This window comes from Sinocyclocheilus grahami, unplaced genomic scaffold (assembly GCF_001515645.1).
Source record: "Sinocyclocheilus grahami isolate Dianchi unplaced genomic scaffold, SAMN03320097.WGS_v1.1 scaffold266.1, whole genome shotgun sequence".
Classification (NCBI taxonomy): domain Eukaryota; kingdom Metazoa; phylum Chordata; class Actinopteri; order Cypriniformes; family Cyprinidae; genus Sinocyclocheilus; species Sinocyclocheilus grahami.
Window position 1 is genome coordinate 26,832 of NW_015505445.1, and position 23,489 is coordinate 50,320.

The following is a 23,489-nucleotide window of genomic DNA, read 5'->3' on the forward strand; positions in this document are numbered from 1 at the left end:
TTATAGTGCAAACCGTTTAACCATTTACAGCTCTTTGTTATTCTTCTCGTTATTTCCCTACAGTGGCTAATGAACCGGAAGTCTCACATCCACAGAAAACGGCTTACTTTTGCGTTGAAAAATAATGCTGCATTCACGCCATGTCGTAATTACTGTGATTTAAAGATGACAACAGGCAACGAACCAAGAGTACCATTTTCGGTTCGGTTTGAATATTGTTACACCCCTAATTAATACATTTATACATTGAATACACATTTATCTTTTAAAATATAATTTTTCATATTAGTGACTGTATTTCCATTCCGCATATATGAATATGAATAAATTTAACATTTCATTATTTTTTTAAATAAAAATTGTTATATTAGTGACTGCATTTCCATTCCATTTCCAAGTACAAAATTTATTTAATTTCACATAAAATAATATTTTGTTAAAAATAAAAAAATATGTATCAATATTGAAATCTATTTTGCTTTGTCTGCCATCTTGGATAGGATTTTTCTGAGCTTGCATTATAGTATAACCATTTTTCTGCAAAAAATAAAAAAGATGCCGTCTTATACTTGATGAGAACCTATGATGTCTTAAAATAAAATATTTTAATATATAATATAACACTAGGTTTTGTAAAGTAAAATCCACCGGTACTCCTTGCATTAGTGGGACATGGTGGTTTTGGAGTAAAAGAAGACATGAAATTCTCTATCACAATAGATGGTGTTCTGTGGTATCCATCATTTTTATTTCAAAGACAATACAATGAGAAAGTCTTGAAATGAAGTTTCAAGCTCCCTGTGACAAACGTCTAGCTCAATAGATAACACCAGCTGACTCTCAAACCTGAACAATAGAACATGTCTCATGAAAGGAGATACAGAGAGAGAGAACATAATCTTTGAAAAGTTCCTCGCAAAAATTCGAGGGTAACTCCATTTAATTATCTTCGCTGCTTCTCTTGTATGACAGCAGCAGTTATTGCTGTGCAGCTCTTACAGAAAATGAAGTGTTATGTGTATCCGCTTTACTATGATTAATGAAAACCTCAAATAAAGGGAACAATAGTGTCTAGCTAGCTTGCAAAAGGAGACTGTATACAAAAGACTCACTAAGGGAGAGAAACACACACACACACACCGACAGACGAGCGAGTGAAGTGCACTGGCCATCTTACCTCCCAAGTGATGACTAACTCTGATCGAGTACCACCTCCTCCGCTCACGTTGGCTGGGGTGACCTTGGGAACTGGAGGAAGGAAAAGATTTCCTCAGTCCACCTCAGGTCTGACCATTTAAGACTTAAATTATAACATGATTTGAAAGTTCAACAAATAATATGGACATGATATGTTAAACAATGTTTTAATGTACATGGACATGTTTATATTTTTAGATGCTGGGGACTATTTCTATTTGAGCATTTTTATGGTATGATTTAACAATTTGAATGTGACCTGACAATTAAAACTGATATGATTTAAGTTGTAATGTATAAGAACAAGTGTATTTTTTAGATGCTGGTCACCATTTCTTTTTCACCATTTTTAATAATTCCCCTCCCCCTCCCCCCCTTTTTGCAGTCCCTGAGTTAAAATGATTTTAAATACACTTCTGTTCAAAAGTTTGGGTTCATCAGGGATGCATTGAATTGATCAAACGTGACTAAAAACATTCATAATGTTACAAAATGTAGTTCTTTTGAACATTATATTCATCAAAGAATCCTAAAAAATATCATGGTTTCCAAAACAATATTAAGCAGCAACTGTTTTCAATGTTGATAATAAGAAGAAATGTTTCTTAAGCGGCAAATCAGCATATTAGAATGATTTCTGAAGGATCATGTGACACTGAAGAGTGGAGTAATGATGCTGAAAATTCAGCTTTGCATCACAGGAATAAATAACATTTTAAAATATATTAAAACAGAAAATAGTTATTTACATTGAAATAATATTTTTGATAAAAAAATGCATCCTTGGTGAGCATAAGAAACATCTTTCAAAAACATTAGTGTATATTTATTTATATATTACCATACGTATGAAGACAAGAGTATATTTTTAGATTTGTATTCCTTTCACAATTTTTAAGCACCTTTTTGCCTTTTACAGTTCACTTAAATGGTCCTGCAGTGTGAGAAATTAATTTTTAAAAGTACAAATACTCCATTTAGCCTTTTAGTAATTTATATGAGGCTATAAAACTGCATGCATAACTAAATTTTTACCCTTTTTGAAGAAATGTGAGTGGTGTTTGCCCATACAAAATAAGCCGTAAGAATGCTTAAGCATTGCAGCATATTACACTGTGTGGTTGCTAAAGTGCTTTTTAGTATTTTACTATGCACTGCTTCCAAGTCTCTATGAAATTCTGGTTTGACTCCCTCATTCAATGTAAGCATGGAAAGAGTGCATCACACCACAGGACGCTAATTAAAAGAGCCACATGCAGACTAACGTGACGGAAGCACTGACCCGTTTCTTTCGTCCTGGCTTTCTTTGAGGGTTTGCTGGGCTCTCCTGTGCCCACTGCGTTGCTTGCCAACACTCTGAATTCACACTCCACCCAGGGGTTAAGCTCGATGACTGTAGCAGTCAGATGTGAGCCCCCGACCACCTTCGGCACTGGAACAAAACAAAACAAAACAAAACACACACATAGTGTGAGATGAGCCCCCTCGTGAGCCAGCACAGGCCCCCCGCACGCTCACACAAACACCAAGCACAGCACGCATCTCTCCAGCTTGGTGAGATAATAGGCTCCGTAGGTAAGATACAAAAACCGGGCTTATCGACAGGTGCTGTGAAAGCAGAGATAAAAATAACACCCTACAGTTCAAATTATACAGTACAATCAAGAGCAAAGAGGTCAAGAGATATAATGCAGCTTAATTTTTTCTATATTGTTGTGTCATATTGCATTAGATCACTGTATATGTTGTACTGAAAAATATTGTAATTGCAATATCCTAAAATATTACAGTGTAGGGTTCATTAGCGAGACTACTATAATCAAATATCTATCTATCTAATCTACTTGTGTTCAGAATTTTTCTTAAAGAAATTAATACTTTTATTCAGCAAGGATTCCTCAAATTGATCAAAATATTATTTTAAAATATTTAACTTTAACATTTTTTAAATTAGTATTTTAAATTAATATTCTAAAATAGAAAACTGCTTTTTAAATAGTAACAATAATTCACAATTTTACTGTTTTATTTCTGAACAAATAAATACAGCCTTGGTGAACATAAAATGTATTATTGTAAATTAATATTAGTAAATCAGTACACATATATATATATATATACATATATATACATATATATACATATACATATATATACACACACATACATATGTAGTTTAATAATATAAAGTATAATAATGACATTTTTGTTTTTTCATTGCATAAAGTTATCGCAAGCCTTCAAAAGGCCGGCACATGAGTCAAAACAAACTTTCAGAAACACAAGATGAAAATCTCAGTACAAAATAGGAGAGGATAAAGCAGGGGGATGGAAAAAGGAAACTATGCAGCACATGTTTTGATCAGTGAAAGCTGGTTAGGAGCCCCACCTGTCCTAACAGCTTGCCAGCCGAGGGAGAAAGGGGTTCTAGCCTGGATGGTGTAGGCAGTAATTGGACTGTGATTATCAGGACCAGGCCTCCAGGAGAGAGTGGCAGTGGTATCTGTGATTTCTTCCACATGGATGCTGGTAGGGGGGCCGGGGGGACCTGAGACAGAACAGCACATTTTATGGAGGACTGTTTCCTGATCCTGGTAGAGTAGACTGACTGTAAATCTCACAGACTGCAAGTACGTTTTTTATATTTTAAGGATTTGCCACTGGCGATTCAAACGCGAGTTTTGAGCAGTGTAGAGTAGCGTTTTGTAGTTTGTCATTTCTCCGATCACAAATGCAGACATGGTTTTATGTTTACGCGGCGCAATGCAATGCAACGCGTAAAAAGACTGTATAAGTCATTATAATCCGTAATTATGTCCCCACTGGATGCAACAAATGCCACGTTTATAATGGGTTTTAATGTTTTTGTCTCATTGCTCTGGCCGGGACAGGGCATCACAGTATGGTGAGGGGCGTAACATTTCCGTCACACGCTTGAGGTATTAGGCCAATCACAACGCACTGGATAGCTGACCAATCAGAGCATACCTCGCTTTTCAGAATGATGAGCTTTGTAAAAATCTACGCGTTTCAGAATGGCGGGGCATAGAGGAGAAACAATAATGTACAGTATGTGAAAAATTATGTGTTTTTTGAACCTTAAACCGCATAAACATTTCATTACACCAAATACACAAAATAATGTTCTTTTTAGCAACATCATATGAGCCCTTTAAAAGCTCTAATTAGATTGTCTCATTTTTTATTGGTAATCTTTTTTGCTAAAGCAGGAAAACCCATTTTTCCTTTATTTGGTAAATACTTCAAGAGCTTGTTTAACAGTCTGTAACACTGTATCCAGTTAGCTTTTATGATGAACATTTAATATTCAATAGTCATAGTGTGCAAAAGATTGTGTTTGTATATAAGATATGAGATATACAATGTGAATGTGTTATATGGGTTTTAAAGCATTTTCACCTCTGACAATCAGGTCGGTTGCGATGGAGCTGCTGTCCACCTTAGTCTGCACTGCACACGTGTACTTCCCAGCATGCCTCAGCTGAATGTTCCGGATCATGATGTCACCTGCCGAGTGCTGCTAAACGAGAAAGATCAAAGTCATGGTAAGGATTCACAGTTTGGGTAGAGAAAGCAAACTGATTTTTTACTCAATTATATGTATTTCTCTTATGCTTATTTTCTATTGAATTAGCTTGTTTTTTAAAAATTGTTTTAAAATGTACTAACACTACTGTCCAATAGTATGTGGTTGATAAGATTTTTTGTTGTTTTTAACAGATGTCTTTAATCCTCACTAAGGTTTTGATTAATATATAGCAACAGCAATTTTAAATAAATTACATTTTAAAACACATTAAAATGAAAACATATTAAAACATCTATTCCTGTGATCGCAAAGCTGAACTTTCAGCATGATTACTTCAGTGTCACATGATCCTTCGGAAATCATTCTAATATGCTGATTTCGTGCTGATTTGTGGAAAGTGGAAACTGTGCTAATGTTTTTTTTTAAGAACACTGTAATGTATAGAAAGTTCAAAAGAACAGCATTCATTTGAAACAGAAATCTTTTGTAACATTATAAATGTCTTCACTGTCAGTTTTGATCAATTTAATGCATCCTTGCTGAATAAAAGTATTAATTAAGAACATTTTCCCCAGCTTTCTGTACAGCTGTTCACAAACTAGGATTAATGAGACATTATATATAAAAAGTGTTTTTCCCCCCTTACCATGGCTTATTGCCTTAAAAGACTCTTAGAATGGTTTAAATGACTTAAGCAAAAGTCTGATATGTGGGATTAATAACTTTGCATTTTTTTTTACTCATCCAGGGTATACACTTTCTCCACATTCTTCACTTAAAGTGCTGCTATTAAGATACATCGCTCATATTAAATCATAGTAATCATGTTAAATAATATAAGAGTGGCAGTTTTCGCTCTTAAAATAGAGCACTTCCATCTAGAAAGTTCTCCATCGCTTGTTTATTTGGCGACGGGGCTCCTACGGATGACATGATGAACAAGATGCTGAGAATCAGCCCCTCACCCCACAAAAAAAATATCATGAACTTTTAATGAAAAGAAAAGAAACGCATGTGACTGTACAAGTGCTGTAATTCATATCACTGAGTGGGAAGCGTAATTATACTCTGGATTAATACAGAATGGGTTGTCAGTGGCTGCACATATAATGGGAAAATCTCTTATAAATTCACAAACTCAAAACTAGAATTGAATGAAAGGATTAATGTGATTTTTTTACCCCAACAATTCAGTTGAAAGTACTCGATATGAATACCTTAAGTACAATATGTTATCAATTACAGTTGATATAATTTTGCATACATGCATGTGAAGTGAATATGGCTCCCTGAATCAGGTTCCAGCTAATAGGCAAAGCACTAGTCCTTAATATTTTTTAAAAGAAAGGAAAAACTACTAGTTAAAATTAATGAAATAAAAAAGGCTCTGTTCCAAAACTAAGTAGGCTGCCAATAATAAAATAATATTAATGTGATATTTATTAAAGGTTATGGTGGCATTAAATAAAAGGAAATTAGGAATCTAGATTTTCTCATGTTATTTTGTTCTATATAAGCGTAGTCATATTCCATTGTGACTGCCATGATGAAATCACATGACCAGCCAAAAACTATTCACTACATCTTGGCACTCCCAGTATTAGCAGAAACTTTTGGATGCAGTATAAATATATAAACCACTGAATAAGGTATTTGTAATTATTTTCTTCTTACTCCGCCAACTTTTTCAAAGTATCCTCCATGGCTGCCGAAGTGGATGAGCTGCTCGTTGAAAAACCAGGTGAACTTGAGCTCCAGCGAGTAATCGTAGGACACCTGGCAGGGAAGAATGATGCTCTCGCCGACGGTCACGTCCAACGTGTTGGGAGCAGTTGTAATGATTGTTGGCTCTGGAAAACAATATACAGTGGGTATAGAAAATAATCACCCCCCTTTAAAATAATCACATTTTGTTGCTTTGAAGCCTGAAATGAAGATGGACACAGTTTTTGTTATATCCAGCTGTATTTACTCTGTGCAACCTATAACATCCAAGTGAAAGATAGAACACCAACAAGTCAGAAAAAAAAAACATAATAACTGAGTTGGAAAAAAGATCACCCCCTCTTAAAAATGACTAGTGTAGCTAATCACCTTCTCAATGGCACACAAAGCCATTTCACTTTTAACTGGGATTAGCTGTGGTCATTTTGATTAGCTCAGCATGAAAAGAGCTTTCCTGGAGCATTTCAGTCCTTGGTAGTGCAACTGAAGCAAACAATCAACTATGGGTGGCAAGGCACTGTCAAAAGATCTCCAGGATAAAGTTTTGGACATGCACAAGTCAGGAGATGGATACAAGTATTTCAAAGGCTTTATCAATGTCTAGAAGTACAGTGAAATATAAGTCGTCGAAGGTATTTGGTACAACATAGACCCTCGCTGGATCAGGACGTCGCTCCAAACTAACTAGATGAAAAAGCCATGAGGAAACTGCTCAGAGAGGCTACCAAGAGGCCTACAGCAACTCTGAAGCAGCTGCAGGAATTTATGACAAAGAGTGCTCATTGTGTGCCTACGACAACAATATCACAAATTCTCCACAAATGTGGCTTGTATGGGAGGGTTGCAAGATAAAAGCCAATCCTCAAGAAAGGCCACATGCAGTCACGACTGAGCTTTGACAAAACACACCTTCAGATTGGACTAAAATTTTATTATTTGGCCTCAACACTAAACGAAATGTCTGGCGGGAATCCAACACAGCTCACCATCCAAATAGCAGCATTCCTCCAGTAAAGCATGGAGGTGGTGATATCCTGTTCTGGGGGTGTTTCTCTGCAGCAGCAACTGGAGCAATTGTCAGGATAGAAGGAAAAATTAATGGAGCAAAATACAGTCAAATTCTTGAGGAAAATTTGCTGCCCTCTGCCAGAAAGTTGTCAATGGGAAGAAGGTTTACCTTCCAACATGACAATGACCCAAAGCACACAGCAAAAGAGAAAAAGGTGAATGTCCTTGCATGGTCTAGTCAGACTCAGAGCCCAGACATAAACCCCACTGAAAATCTGTGGAATGACTTGAAGACTGCAGTCCTCAAACGTTCACCATCAAATTTAACTGAACTCGAGCGGTTCTGCAAAGAAGAGTGGGCAAATATTGCAAAGTCTAGATGTGCAAAGTTAATAGAGACAAATCCCAAAAGACTAAAGGCTGTAATTAAAGCAAAAGGTGATTTTTCCCCCCCTATACCCACTGTATTAATAGTTACACTTGAAATCTTTTCAAAAAGTAATTATTAACTTCTAAAGCCACTACCATTCACAAGGGTCAGTAAGATTTTTTTTCTAGAAATTAATACTTTTATTTAGCAAGGATGCATTTTAACATTTTAAAATATATAAAAAATACAAAACAGCTGTTAACTGTTTTGTTAAACAGTTAACAAAACAGTTAACAAAAACATCTTACCAAACCCAAACTTTTGAACTGTAGTCTATATTAAATTATTGACTCATCAGCCATAATAATGTCTTTCAATTATCTTAATTTGAGAGATTTTCAAAGAGCGAAATTATGATTAATTCAATTAATGAATCAATCACATATCGTAATTATTTCAAATAAACTTTTTTCATTAAACTACAAATGAACATTGCTTAAAAGTAAGATCAAGTTCAGAGCTCCATGACAGACGGTGGGTCAGCTTACAGGCCAATATCTGAGGACGGACTGAGAGGTGAATATCCCATGAACGGTCCCTGAGCTACACCATGTGTCACTGTCTAAGCCCCTAAAATCCCATCTGCTCTCCCAGAATGCACTACTCCGAAAAACAGATAACACACCACCAGCCCCGGCAGGGCTGGCGCCCAGTTCACTTTCTTTCCAAGTCTCAGTTCACACAGAGACTGATGCCTTTTCACGAGGGAACACGACAAGCACGCCTGCTCCTCCACTTTCAGTGCAGTCTTGTGTAGAACAGGTGCAAAAATTCTGCAGCAGTTTGCTTTTGCACCTCTTGAGGGTGCTGTGTGTATTCCGCTGAAATGTCAGTCTGACTAAATTAAGCACGGTGAACGATACCTCAGACGAGCGCAAATTTATGCAGAAAGCACCCCGCACAAGCTCCAATCTATGTGTGAGGATTCAATTCTGGAATTACAGGTCTACGACACATGAAACAACTTTTCCCCATCTCGACTGATATCAAACTGGAAAGGCAAAGCTAACAGGTGCATTGCTATGGGTTTTGTGCTGAACACAATGAGGGGCCGTCGGATGAGTCTCGCTTCTTTTATTGTTTGGATGAGATCTCTCACTGACTGTCTGTCAGATTCACACAATGGGATGACAATACGCCACTGCCTGGTATTCTACTGTCAACTCTTAGCCTGGCAATTTAATTCAGAATTCAACAGCACTCGCCTTGAAGCCCAGAAGAGTGCATGTTACTCGCTCTTCTCCTGTAGGAACGGCACTTGTTGGAGAATTCGTTGAACAATGTACCTTTTTTCCCACCCCCGATATCTTCACCTCTTTCATCCTGTTCTCCTTGTAATGTACTCATGTTATTGTTTGCCGTCTCTTATAGTAGACAGATGTCCCTCGGCTCCCTTTAGTGGCTTGGGGTCTCCAAACAAGGCGGATTTCTCTACGGTCTATATTTAAACAAGCATCAGCCTGAACTGAACAGGTGAAAAATTACCATTGTAAGCCAACAAGAAGCTATTAATACCTCCTATTGTAGTCTCAATGAATGAAATGCACCTCAATGAGGGAAAGCGTGGTTGCGCTGATCCGCAAATTCAAATGCAGACAAATGCAGCCCTGAACAGCGGCAAGAAAATCTCTGAAGTGAAACCTGAGAATTCATTCAAGGCAAAGCTGACACTGCTGTCCTACTCTCGAGGTTGTAAAACTGGAGAAAATGCCTCTTATTACCCTGCTCCATCATCATTTGTGACAGATTGCATAGATAACCTCGTTTAAAAGACCCGACGCCCTCAAGCTCTCGTTGACGTAATCTGAGTGATATTCATCTCACATAATACCTTGTTACTTTTACTGTCTATCATTAAAGCTGTTGAGAGAGGATGAGACCCTATACGTTAGCAGGGCAACCTGTGGAAACTTTCAGACCTACTCTTTCTTGAAGAGAAACGCCAATGACCTCAAAAGTGTGTTCACACATTTGAAATGAACTCAGCTTCTTCTGTATTGCTGATGTCGTGCTTCATAGTGGTAGAAAGGAAGGTGACAGGAACATAAAAACACTACTACAGAATGACCAAGCATGGTTAAATGGTCTGTGGAAGTATCCTAGAGCCAGACTACATGTTATTCGTCTGCCTCTAATATTTCTACTTGAATATTGCAGTCTCATATGGGTCAAGTGTTCTGGGAGGCTCACAATGATCTGCCACAAAAGCAATTGAGCAAAGCCAATGCGCAGATCTGTGCGACAGGCCCCTGCTGAGGCTAGAGTCAAGAAATCAAACTCAAACAAGGTCAGACTATTAGCAAGACACACCTGTGACCTTGTCATTTGTTTTAAATGTGATTTTTGTGTGTGTGTGTGTGTATGCTATATTTATTATAGGAATGTGTACAAGAATCTCTACAAATCATTTAAATATTTTATGCTAAATTTTATATATATATATATATATATATATATATATATATATATATATATATATATATATATATAAGAGGATCCCCAAATCCAGGTGTGAAAAACTTGTTGCATCTTTCCCAAAAAGACTCATGGCTGTATTAGATCAAAAGGGTGCTTCTACTAAATACTGAGCAAAGGGTCTGAATACTTAGGACCATGTGATATTTCAGTTTTTCTTTTTTAATACATCTGCAAAAATGTCAACAATTCTGTGTTTTTCTGTCAATATGGGGTGCTGTGTGTACATTAATGAGGAAAAAAAATTAACTTAAATGATTTTAGCAAATGGCTGCAATATAACAGAGTGAAAAATTTAAGGGGGTCTGAATACTTTCCGTACCCACTGTATATACATACTGTATGTCTCATATAAAACTACAATAAAATAAAAAATATATAAAATAATAATGATGCATTATCAATATTATTGTTTGACTATAAGAACCACATAACATAGGAAAGACAATATATAGAAATTTCTTCAGCATGAGTGGTTAAGACAGTATCAAAATTGGTAAAATTCATAATTAGGAATAAAAAAAGCAATTACATTGAACTTCCATGACAAATTTGGAGCAGAAAGTATGTTCGGCTTGCTCTTTGTCTGCAATGAAAACCCACCACTGAAGCAAATTAAAACTTTCCCTCAACTTCGAGAAAACAATCATGCAGCACTGATGTTGAGTAAAACTAGGTAAAACAACTAAAAGTAATTGTTTCCTGTGTGATCTACGAAAAACTCAAACCCGCCATTAAAACACTGTGTTCCACAGGAGCAAAAAGACACAAAAATAGGACAAAACCCAAAACTACATCACTGAAGATGACAACTGATTGTCCATAGTAATTTAATTTACTCTTAAATTGGATAGGAACCCAATTTGTGTTTTAACAGTGCAATATAGATAAGCATTTTTATTTTGCCCTTTTTTTATTTATAGACACAGTGGAGAGAACAATGAGGAGAAAATGAGGGAATAGGATCAGGAAATGTCATGAGCTTCATTCACATGATTACCAAAGTGCCTACAAAAATATAAGATTACTTGACATGATTCTTAAGATTTATATAAAGTTTCTCTACATACACTTCCATGACTATTTTATTAATTTAAATTAATTTTACCTTTTTTTTTTATACTGAGAAGAATAAAATAGATTAAATGTCCAAGCAGGTAAACAAGCTTAAAATGAATTTAATTTCAATAATCTCAATTTTTTTATAAAAATAAATAAAAAAAAATGGTCAAAGTTCACATATAATAATAGACATTTTAGAAGCTATCCATACGGTATCAGTTTGATTATGTGAACAAACAAATACTTATGAATACTAAATGAGATGTTTTTGCAGTGCATAAGGTTTTTGCGTCCCTCTAAAGTAGTGTACATTCGTTTTGACTGTATGGTATATTTATGGATTTTCTTTGCTGATGAAGCATGTGTACACCCATCTGACATACTAATGGAGATAAAATGGAGGTTGACATATAGCTGCCAGTGGCGTATCACTTCAGTTGACATGTTTGGCAAGTGAAAAGTGCCCAGCGTCATTGAATATATCTATCAGTCGTGGTTAAGGTCCTCTGCCCCAGTCCATCTATCTATAAATGCCATTTACTCACACCACGTTGCCATGCGTCATGTCAATAACTTGATAATACATACGAATACAAAATGAAGGAAACTCAATATTTATTGAGATTTTGATGGATCTCCCCTTGACATGCAATGATTTAGGGTTTCAATGGCTGATAAAGGTTAATGAAGTAGACTAAAACGTCAAACTTAAGGCACAAGAAACCCTGCGGTTTGAGAAATTATTCACTTTTAAAAGAACTTTATGTGAGTGAGGTGATAAATACAGAGGTTTTTATAGACCTGTAACTTTGCTTTCTGCAGGATCACATTAAAATAAACCTATTGAATGTTTGTTAAGGACATATATTTGAAAGACCATCAATAAAATGGTTGGAAACCACTTTTACTAAGTGCTTCTGATAGCTGTACTGGAAAAGGCTGGTTTAAAGGGTTAGTTACCCCAAAAACGAAAATTCTGTCATTAATTACTCACCCTTACTTACTTTCTGAAGCGCTTGGATTTAATTTATCCTAAATAAACAAACTGTAATATGAAGGAAAAGCCCTATTCGGACAAGATTAATTTTCCCTGGGGAGTTTAGGTAAAATTGTGTTTCATAGTTGCACTTTTGATTTTATCTCTCAGTAAAAACTATAGAACAAATTAGCCACTGTTCTTCAGCCACCTTGGGCGACCTTTGAAAAATCCAATCCCGACCAGTTAGAAAAATCTGTGATTTTGGTGTATTATTTTTTCACAGCCGTTCTCCTCATTTATTTTGACCTTTGCCAAATACTGTAACTAAATCTAAATCTGTAGTCGTGCTGCCTGGTTCACCTTCATTATGAATTTTTGCCAACTTTCTGGGCAAATAACAGTTGGTGGTTCAAGTACTGCTGGCATCCCATCCAATTTAAAAACAGAATTAAATCAAAAATGAGAGTCCGGACTGCTCCAAATGGCCTTAATTAATTCCTTCCCTTAATGCATAATGTTGCAATTAATCACATATGTGATTCATTTAACTGGGCTTACAACATTTTGTAATGCACACAACCAGACAACAGACACTCCCATCTTCAGGGCTGTGCAAAATACAGAACTGAAGAATTAGTCTTTTATATGAATACGTTGGAAATGAATTGGCAAAACCCCACAAGAAGTTGAATTGGAATTTGAATTGCATCTGAAACTGAAGGATGTCCAGCCAAGATTTAAGTTTGTCTTTTCGACTTAAAAACTGCAGCTGCTTAACTTTAGAATGTCTTTTTAAAATTCGAATTGCAAGCACGCATCCTGTTTGACACCTAAATTCCAATTCAAACTGAAATTTCAGGGTATGGAGACCTCAACTGAGTGGTTCTTACATCCTGAAAATCCCCCCAGCCTTAGAACACTTCTAAGTGAACATGCTCGGCACCACACACCCACTGCTCATTCATATTTAATACAGCATAATAACTCACTGCTCCAGTGACTCAACACAAGTGTGATTTGGGTCCCTCCGGGTTCCCCATGCTGGTGTTCTGACACTACACTCCTTCATCTCATTAGGAAATAAAAGGATTCCACTTGGTTAAGATCAGATAGCTTTGGAAGGTATATACTCAGACAAAATACATATGAGCATACAGAAAAGATGTTGTAATGCGAATTGGGCGGATGCATAACACAGAATGTTCTGTATAAAACCAAATATCCAATAAATATGTGGCAGAAGAGACTTTATTATCCTCAAAGACTCCAAAATGACTGAACTGAAGCAAATACCTTTAACAAGTAGGTTTCCAGAGCTGCTGGCCTCGCCAAACTGGTTATGGGCAACACACGTGTACGTGCCAGTATCCGCTTTAGTGGTGTTGTATATCCGTAGGCTTCCACTCTCCAGTATAGCAATTCTGCAATGCAAATATACACACACATGATAATATTACTTCAGAGTGCTTCTGTGATTTCAAGCCAACAATCAACAAAAGCGATTTATTTTTTGACAGGATATAAGTATGACGACAGGTTTTGCAGCTATTTAAGACTTAAGACTTCAGGAAAGATTTTAAGTGTGTGATGCAAGATGATCTAGACGTTCTTACAGAGACCGTTTTGGGGGAAAAGAGTGCAATTTCGGGACAGTTTTGAATGTTTTTCAGCCTTTGCACATCGCTAAGAATCCTTTGTCTTGTCAGATCTCAAATCCCCACCTTCAACAAACTTGCTGTCAACGTGTTTTTAAGAGGAAGACGGGTGGCACTGAAATGCTTGTTTTTTCCCCCACAAAGAAAATTGTTGGAAGGAGTATTTGGACAAAGTCTTCATGCTGCCAGGATATTTTCCATAAGCCATTTAAAATGATCATTAAAATATTTTCAAATATTGATCCTTGAACCAGAATCAAACCAATGTAAATTTAAACACCTGTTTTTATGTAGGTCAATGGAAAAATCAGTTCACAAATTCAAATACGAAATGATCTTTGCACAATAACGGCCTTTAACCCATGTAGTGCATACGCACATAAAAGGGTCTTAAAAACACATTGTCAAAGATAAAATGCATGATGTGGAGACCTTGACGATTAAGGAGAAAAAAAATGGAGGCCTTCATTAATTCATGATGGCATTCTAATTGTTCTAGCCACAGTACTCAAGGAGTTAGCCATAAGCAAATTATACATGATAATGTTATGAATGTGCATAAAAAAAGGAAATGAGAGAGAGAGAGAGAGAAAAAAAAAACACAACAACATGGTGCCATAGTATACTGTAGATGGTACTATTTTGAAAAGCTGTGATAGCTTGGGGGGGAGAGATGTTTAATTGGTGTGGACTAAACATTGAATATAAATAATCCATTTCCACAAACTGTGGATTTCATTAATGATTCTGGGGAGACCCCAATAAATTATACACTTCTAATTAACATTTTTGAAGTGTGGCAAATGTAATGATAATTTGGTAAACACATTGTAAAAGAGAGAAAATAAAAAATGGCTAAACACACAATGGTCAGATATGGTGTTTTCTGCACACATGCACAAAATGGACAATCACATATTATTTGAGCTTCATCCATTACTAACATGCGCATAAAATCAAACGTACACCCATGCAATCTCCTTAGACAAACATTTTCAGTAGAATAGGGTGTACCGAAGAGCTCAGTGATTTTGCCCATGGCACTGTCATAGGATGGCACTAGTAAAATATGTTTACTGAGTGTGAAGAACTCGACTAGCCTGCACAAAGCCCACACATTAACCCCACTGAACACCTTTGGGATGAATTGGAACATCAGTTTCTGACCTCAGTGCCGAGAAAATCCCTGCAGCCATGTTCCAACATCTAGTGGAAAGCCTTCAGCGTCTGTCACACATCTTTTATCTTAGTGGAACATTTCAGTTTAAAAGTTTGGTTGGTAAGAAATTCTTAATGATATTGAAAATACTTTTTAATGCTATCCAAGGTTGATTTTTTATTTTTAATATAAAAATACAGTAAAAACAGTTATATTGTGAAATATTTTTTACAATGTTTTCTAGTTCAGTATATTTGTTCAGTATATTTTAATATCTATTTTACTCCTGCATTGGCAAAGCTGAATTTTCAGCAGTCATTACTCCAGTCTTCATGATCCTTCCCAAATCATTCTAATATGTAGAGTTGGTGCTCAAGAAACATTTCTCATCAATGTTGAAAATAATCATACTGCTTAATATTTTTATGGAAACTGATTCATTTTTTCAGGCTTCCTTGAATAGAAGGTTCAAAAGAACAGATTTTTTTTTAAACCGAACATTATAAATGATTTTACTGTCCCTTTTGATCACTGCACACTGAATAAAGGTATTAATTTATTACTGACCTTAAACTTTTGAATGGCAGCGTATATATAATCACAGACAAAAAGTAAGCCAGAACATCAAGATATGGATATGCACAACAATTGCAGGTCACAACAAAGCAGGTTAAATACAGTTTATCAATGATAGTGGTGAAGTTTTCCCCTTCTTTTCCTTTCTCCCTGGCTCCTCCGTTAAGCACCCTACCTCCAGAGACTACCAACAAATAGGCCAGCACATTGTCTTATCTAGATCAAGGAATGACCTGCTTTTGTGCAGCTCTCCTGCATTTGCAGCTATGAGATACATTTGTTTGAGACGGCTATTCCAGGAGAAAGTCTCTTATTTCCTAGATTTCTATCCTGAGAAAGTTTGCTTCTCTTAGGGAAATTTAGGAGAAACATTTAAAGAAAAGTTGATACTTAAATGAAGCGTAATTTAAAAAGGTTCCAGAGCTATGAAAGAGCAACATCTGAGCAATTTAAATTTCATCCTTCAATCATCATGAGATGCTGGCGGTGTCTCTACCAGGCTTTATAACTTGTTTAACCAGCAAAATTTGGCTATGCTGATCCACCAAAAAGAGCATTAACCAGTGTAAGCCAGTGTGAAAATTCCTAAGCCAGTATTTTCAGCAGAGTAAGCAAACCTAATGGATGCATTCTGACATTGATGGGTTCAAACAGCGAAGACTCCTAAGGTTGGTGGTGCAGTCTGTGGACTTCAACATACTCGGAGAGCATCTATTCCTGGACAAGTACACCAGTCCCTCCATCAAGTCTGAGTGAACGAAGACCTATCAATAATTCACCAGCGAGATGAACCTGAGTGCTGATCTCCACATCTCCTGTTCGTAACAGCTAATAAGGACAGCTGTAAATCTCCTACCAGGATACAAGCCTGTATGACACGGCGCTGGTGAGCAGTTTAAAGATAGGCACTATGTTGCAGGGAATTCTCTAATCTCCCCAGAAGTGTACTTCGAGTTGATACAAAGACATCTATGCCACTGCGGCAAAAGCGAGCTATTATGTCCTTTTATGTTTTGCTGGGGAAGACAGATAGGATGTATTATTTAGAGACATCCTGTAGGAGCTTTCCTCAGGAAATCATAAACTGGACAGTGTGGGCTAAATACAGTACTTGTTGCCTCTTCTGGCTGTTTACTGGCCAAAAACTATACCAGAAACCTCTCTGAATTGGTCTCTTTTTAATTGTAATTTTTGTTTTGTTTTGTAAGAATGGTACAAAACTAAAGGCATAGTTCTGAAAAATCTTGTAATGCGTGAAGGAACATGACCTTAATATTTGTTAATTTATTCTTTTCCAGGATATTTTCCATAAGCCATTTAAAATGATCATTAAAATATTTTCAAATATTGATCCTTGAACCAGAATCAAACCAATGTAAATTTAAACACCTGTTTTTATGTAGGTCAATGGAAAAATCAGTTCACAAATTCAAATACGAAATGATCTTTGCACAATAACGGCCTTTAACCCATGTAGTGCATACGCACATAAAAGGGTCTTAAAAACACATTGTCAAAGATAAAATGCATGATGTGGAGACCTTGACGATTAAGGAGAAAAAAAATGGAGGCCTTCATTAATTCATGATGGCATTCTAATTGTTCTAGCCACAGTACTCAAGGAGTTAGCCATAAGCAAATTATACATGATAATGTTATGAATGTGCATAAAAATGGAAATGAGAGAGAGAGAGAGAGAGAGAAAAAAAAAACACAACAACATGGTGCCATAGTATACTGTAGATGGTACTATTTTGAAAAGCTGTGATAGCTTGGGGGGGAGAGATGTTTAATTGGTGTGGACTAAACATTGAATATAAATAATCCATTTCCACAAACTGTGGATTTCATTAATGATTCTGGGGAGACCCCAATAAATTATACACTTCTAATTAACATTTTTGAAGTGTGGCAAATGTAATGATAATTTGGTAAACACATTGTAAAAGAGAGAAAATAAAAAATGGCTAAACACACAATGGTCAGATATGGTGTTTTCTGCACACATGCACAAAATGGACAATCACATATTATTTGAGCTTCATCCATTACTAACATGCGCATAAAATCAAACGTACACCCATGCAATCTCCTTAGACAAACATTTTCAGTAGAATAGGGTGTACCGAAGAGCTCAGTGATTTTGCCCATGGCACTGTCATAGGATGGCACTAGTAAAATATGTTTACTGAGTGTGAAGAACTCGACTAGCCTGCACAAAGCCCACACATTAACCCCACTGAACACCTTTGGGATGAATTGGAACATCAGTTTCTGACCTCAGTGCCGAGAAAATCCCTGCAGCCATGTTCCAACATCTAGTGGAAAGCCTTCAGCGTCTGTCACACATCTTTTATCTTAGTGGAACATTTCAGTTTAAAAGTTTGGTTGGTAAGAAATTCTTAATGATATTGAAAATACTTTTTAATGCTATCCAAGGTTGATTTTTTTATTTTTAATATAAAAATACAGTAAAAACAGTTATATTGTGAAATATTTTTTACAATGTTTTCTAGTTCAGTATATTTGTTCAGTATATTTTAATATCTATTTTACTCCTGCATTGGCAAAGCTGAATTTTCAGCAGTCATTACTCCAGTCTTCATGATCCTTCCCAAATCATTCTAATATGTAGAGTTGGTGCTCAAGAAACATTTCTCATCAATGTTGAAAATAATCATACTGCTTAATATTTTTATGGAAACTGATTCATTTTTTCAGGCTTCCTTGAATAGAAGGTTCAAAAGAACAGATTTTTTTTTAAACCGAACATTATAAATGATTTTACTGTCCCTTTTGATCACTGCACACTGAATAAAGGTATTAATTTATTACTGACCTTAAACTTTTGAATGGCAGCGTATATATAATCACAGACAAAAAGTAAGCCAGAACATCAAGATATGGATATGCACAACAATTGCAGGTCACAACAAAGCAGGTTAAATACAGTTTATCAATGATAGTGGTGAAGTTTTCCCCTTCTTTTCCTTTCTCCCTGGCTCCTCCGTTAAGCACCCTACCTCCAGAGACTACCAACAAATAGGCCAGCACATTGTCTTATCTAGATCAAGGAATGACCTGCTTTTGTGCAGCTCTCCTGCATTTGCAGCTATGAGATACATTTGTTTGAGACGGCTATTCCAGGAGAAAGTCTCTTATTTCCTAGATTTCTATCCTGAGAAAGTTTGCTTCTCTTAGGGAAATTTAGGAGAAACATTTAAAGAAAAGTTGATACTTAAATGAAGCGTAATTTAAAAAGGTTCCAGAGCTATGAAAGAGCAACATCTGAGCAATTTAAATTTCATCCTTCAATCATCATGAGATGCTGGCGGTGTCTCTACCAGGCTTTATAACTTGTTTAACCAGCAAAATTTGGCTATGCTGATCCACCAAAAAGAGCATTAACCAGTGTAAGCCAGTGTGAAAATTCCTAAGCCAGTATTTTCAGCAGAGTAAGCAAACCTAATGGATGCATTCTGACATTGATGGGTTCAAACAGCGAAGACTCCTAAGGTTGGTGGTGCAGTCTGTGGACTTCAACATACTCGGAGAGCATCTATTCCTGGACAAGTACACCAGTCCCTCCATCAAGTCTGAGTGAACGAAGACCTATCAATAATTCACCAGCGAGATGAACCTGAGTGCTGATCTCCACATCTCCTGTTCGTAACAGCTAATAAGGACAGCTGTAAATCTCCTACCAGGATACAAGCCTGTATGACACGGCGCTGGTGAGCAGTTTAAAGATAGGCACTATGTTGCAGGGAATTCTCTAATCTCCCCAGAAGTGTACTTCGAGTTGATACAAAAACATCTATGCCACTGCGGCAAAAGCGAGCTATTATGTCCTTTTATGTTTTGCTGGGGAAGACAGATAGGATGTATTATTTAGAGACATCCTGTAGGAGCTTTCCTCAGGAAATCATAAACTGGACAGTGTGGGCTAAATACAGTACTTGTTGCCTCTTCTGGCTGTTTACTGGCCAAAAACTATACCAGAAACCTCTCTGAATTGGTCTCTTTTTAATTGTAATTTTTGTTTTGTTTTGTAAGAATGGTACAAAACTAAAGGCATAGTTCTGAAAAATCTTGTAATGCGTGAAGGAACATGACCTTAATATTTGTTAATTTATTCTTTTTCATTTCAAAACATCTGCTTCTGAAATGGAAGCATGAGTGGAATAATAAAAATCCTGTTGACTTTGTTCAGGCATTTGCAGTCTGAGCGCATCACTTAAACTTCAACAAGCTCTTAAACGCGCTCTTCAGAATTTCTTCCACTTAACGCTAGGTTAAATAGAACAGTCTTAAGCAAGGTGAAATAAACACACAAAATAATTTATTGACCACCTTGTGTTCAAAAAGAGGAAATCATGATAGAAAAACAAGAATTCCTAATCTCGGTTTTTGCAAAAAACAAACAGCAAAACAATTAACCATTTTGTGTTTGATTTGATGACCATGAGTCTAAAATCAGATTAAAATAAATGTTAAACAACATAATAATAATAATAATATTGCAAAAAATTTGATAAATTAGAATAAAATAAAAGAGGCATTGCTGAATAAATTTTTTTATGTAAAATATATATAAAAAATGCTGTTATAAATATTCTCAGAGAATATACAGTGCATATTCTGACAGGTTAAAATCTGACTTGTTTTAGCTCCTGATCCCATTCCCTCCCCCTCACCGCTTCTTCATCTCTCTTGAGTTTCCTGCTTTTCTTGAGCTTTCATCCTGACAGCGATTTGCAATAATAATAATAATATTGCAAAAAATTTGATAAATTAGAATAAAATAAAAGAGGCATTGCTGAATAATTTTTTTTATGTAAAATATATATAAAAAATGCTGTTATAAATATTCTCAGAGAATATACAGTGCATATTCTGACAGGTTAAAATCTGACTTGTTTTAGCTCCTGATCCCATTCCCTCCCCCTCACCGCTTCTTCATCTCTCTTGAGTTTCCTGCTTTTCTTGAGCTTTCATCCTGACAGCGATTTGCAGACAAAGTGACCTAAGTCATTAATTTTTCAATTGGCAGCAACATGAGTGACAGTGGCCACTGGCATTCCAAGTTCAGAAGAGTTAAACTCTTGCAAACAGGCAGCAGTGTGAAGCAAGCAGCCGAATTTCAACAGGAGCATGGATAAATCTGCCAACTAGTGACCAACAGTAAAGACTCAACCTGCAGTATTTGAATTGCTAACAGTGTGAATAGAACTCAAGTACAAAGGCAAAGTCTCATAAATAATGTTGCATAACTGTACGAGCTCCCAGATATGACCCAGGACAGTGCATTTAAGCGGGTTGCAACTCTCTTGCACTAACTGGCCTTCTCTGACCTACCTGGAGGTTGTGTTCCATCAGCGATGTTTTAAAAAAAAAAAAACATTTACCAAGGACCCAGAGGGAGGGTCATGTAGCAGGGTGAAGCAGCGTCTACAGAAGGACCAGATAGGTCATTTTATCCTCCAAATGGGGCACGAGGGTTGACCCAAACGTGAAGGGCTGATCTATGTTGAGGGCTAATACCCTAAAGAGGGGTGTGAGAGAGCTCCTGCCGTTACTTAGATGGATCATGTGTCCATATCTCAGCAGGCCTTCTGCTGGGAAACATGTTTGATAAACTGACGACCTTGTCAGTTGGATAAATAAACAGGGAAAGGCAGAAACAGGTCATTTCAGATCACGCTCTGTCAAGAGATCTGCTTAAGGGAAGCCACCTTGATGAGCGTACCTTTACTTTCGACGACTCAACCTCAAGGTTAGTCGGCAATTACTGCCACAAAGAAAGAAAAAAAAGAGCCTTCCGATGAGTTTCGCCGTTATCGCTAGAACAACAGAGCAATCACTTGTTGGTCAAGGGAAAAAGAGGAGAAGGGAAAAATGGGAAATGGAAAGGTTGTCTTCTGACACTTTTCCAATAGCCAGGTAATTGATATTGATTTTTTTAGTGTATACGAGTCAATAGTTCTTAAGACATAACATTCATTATCGCCGCATCTGACACTCACATAACCATGTTAAACTTTTACAAATTACAGCATCCTACTGACTTACTGTTAATGTGGTATAGTTGCATTTATAATGCAGGCCATATTGATTAAATTCACTATAAATCAGAAATACTGGGAAAGACATTGATTTCTTCGAGATACTCTCATATATAAAGGCAAAAACATGAAGAGATGTAGATCCAATGTGCCATGAGCTCAACATCTCTAATATGCTCCAAATTTGGGGCGTATTTACAAGAGAAACCGCTGAAATTGACTCACATAGAATTCACCCATGGCTTTTATCTATTCTTTGCGATGGGCATTATTTGGTTTGTCAGTCAGAGACGGCTCTTGGGTTTAATAATGCGGGTGTCGCTCACTCCGCGGGTGTCCAAAGGGCTTGGCAATTCAGATATAATGGGAGTGATAAGAAATGATTGACAGAAGCATCTGGACACCTAGCCGAGCTCAAAGAGCAGGCATTTCAGACAACCAGCTGTGAACAATAGTGTGTTTCTCGATATATAAAGGCAAAAACATGAAGAGATGTAGATCCAATGTGCCATGAGCTCAACATCTCTAATATGCTCCAAAAAAAAATTGGGGCGTATTTACAAGAGAAACCGCTGAAATTGACTCACATAGAATTCACCCATGGCTTTTATCTATTCTTTGCGATGGGCATTATTTGGTTTGTCAGTCAGAGACGGCTCTTGGGTTTAATAATGCGGGTGTCGCTCACTCCGCGGGTGTCCAAAGGGCTTGGCAATTCAGATATAATGGGAGTGATAAGAAATGATTGACAGAAGCATCTGGACACCTAGCCGAGCTCAAAGAGCAGGCATTTCAGACAACCAGCTGTGAACAATAGTGTGTTTCTCCTTTCGGTATTAAAATAGCAAAAGAACGGCGCAGTTGCGAGCTAAAGCGGCTGTGACATTTCCTGTGAGCGCTAGGCACGTTGACCCCTCGTCTCTGGGGGACCAGCATTAAGTTTCCATGGCAATGGGGAGATTTGTAAAAATGAAAAAGGAAGAGAGTAAAGACAAACGTGGAGGAAGAAGTACCAATCTCTACTTTTGTAAACCTAAAATAAACAGGTGCCAAATTTATATTCGAGCCGCAGAGCTGAGTGTAGAGAATCATTTGCGATGTATGCCGGTACTTTTTCCCCCACCTTAAAAGGAGGCTTGCATTGCCTTACTACTTATCCTGAGGTAATTTTCTTAACACATTCAACGCTGTTCAATTATTCAATGTGCTGATTTAGTATGGGTACATTCAACTCTTGCCATTCCACAAGATAATTCTGTCATTTCTCAACGTGAAATAAATCAACACGGCACCAGCTGCCGTAGTAATTTAGCTTCAAATCAGTTGTGTGGGAAAAGGACTTAAATAATGTGCATGGAAATATGTTATGCTCTGCTTTAAGCCACTCATATTCTACATATAAATCACTGATTCATGGGAAACTAAACTAAACATGCCATTAGATTTCAAAACAGGACCATTTCTACTTTTAAACTTAAATATAAGTTTAAAGAAACATTATGTCCTGAAACTTCTTAAAGGTGTTCATATTTTTCGTCAGTACCAGTAGATATGAAAATAAAATAAAAAATAATAATATATATATATATATATATATATATATATATA

At 36.6% G+C, this 23,489-nt stretch overlaps 1 protein-coding gene across 1 annotated transcript in view; it reads right to left on the minus strand.

Annotated features, from left to right (window-relative positions):
• Positions 1–647: 647 nt before the first annotated feature.
• The window catches only part of LOC107599410 (contactin-4-like), an 86,098-nt gene continuing 63,256 nt past the window's right edge, over positions 648–23,489 (minus strand). Inside the window, exons 10-15 of the mRNA XM_016290989.1 lie at positions 13,720–13,847; positions 6,422–6,597; positions 4,618–4,738; positions 3,587–3,745; positions 2,480–2,629; positions 648–1,248 (exon numbers count right to left, since the gene is read on the minus strand). Of these exons, the coding sequence (XP_016146475.1) occupies positions 1,112–1,248; positions 2,480–2,629; positions 3,587–3,745; positions 4,618–4,738; positions 6,422–6,597; positions 13,720–13,847 (871 nt within the window). The 3' untranslated portion in view covers positions 648–1,111. The remainder of the gene's footprint in view (positions 1,249–2,479; positions 2,630–3,586; positions 3,746–4,617; positions 4,739–6,421; positions 6,598–13,719; positions 13,848–23,489) is intronic.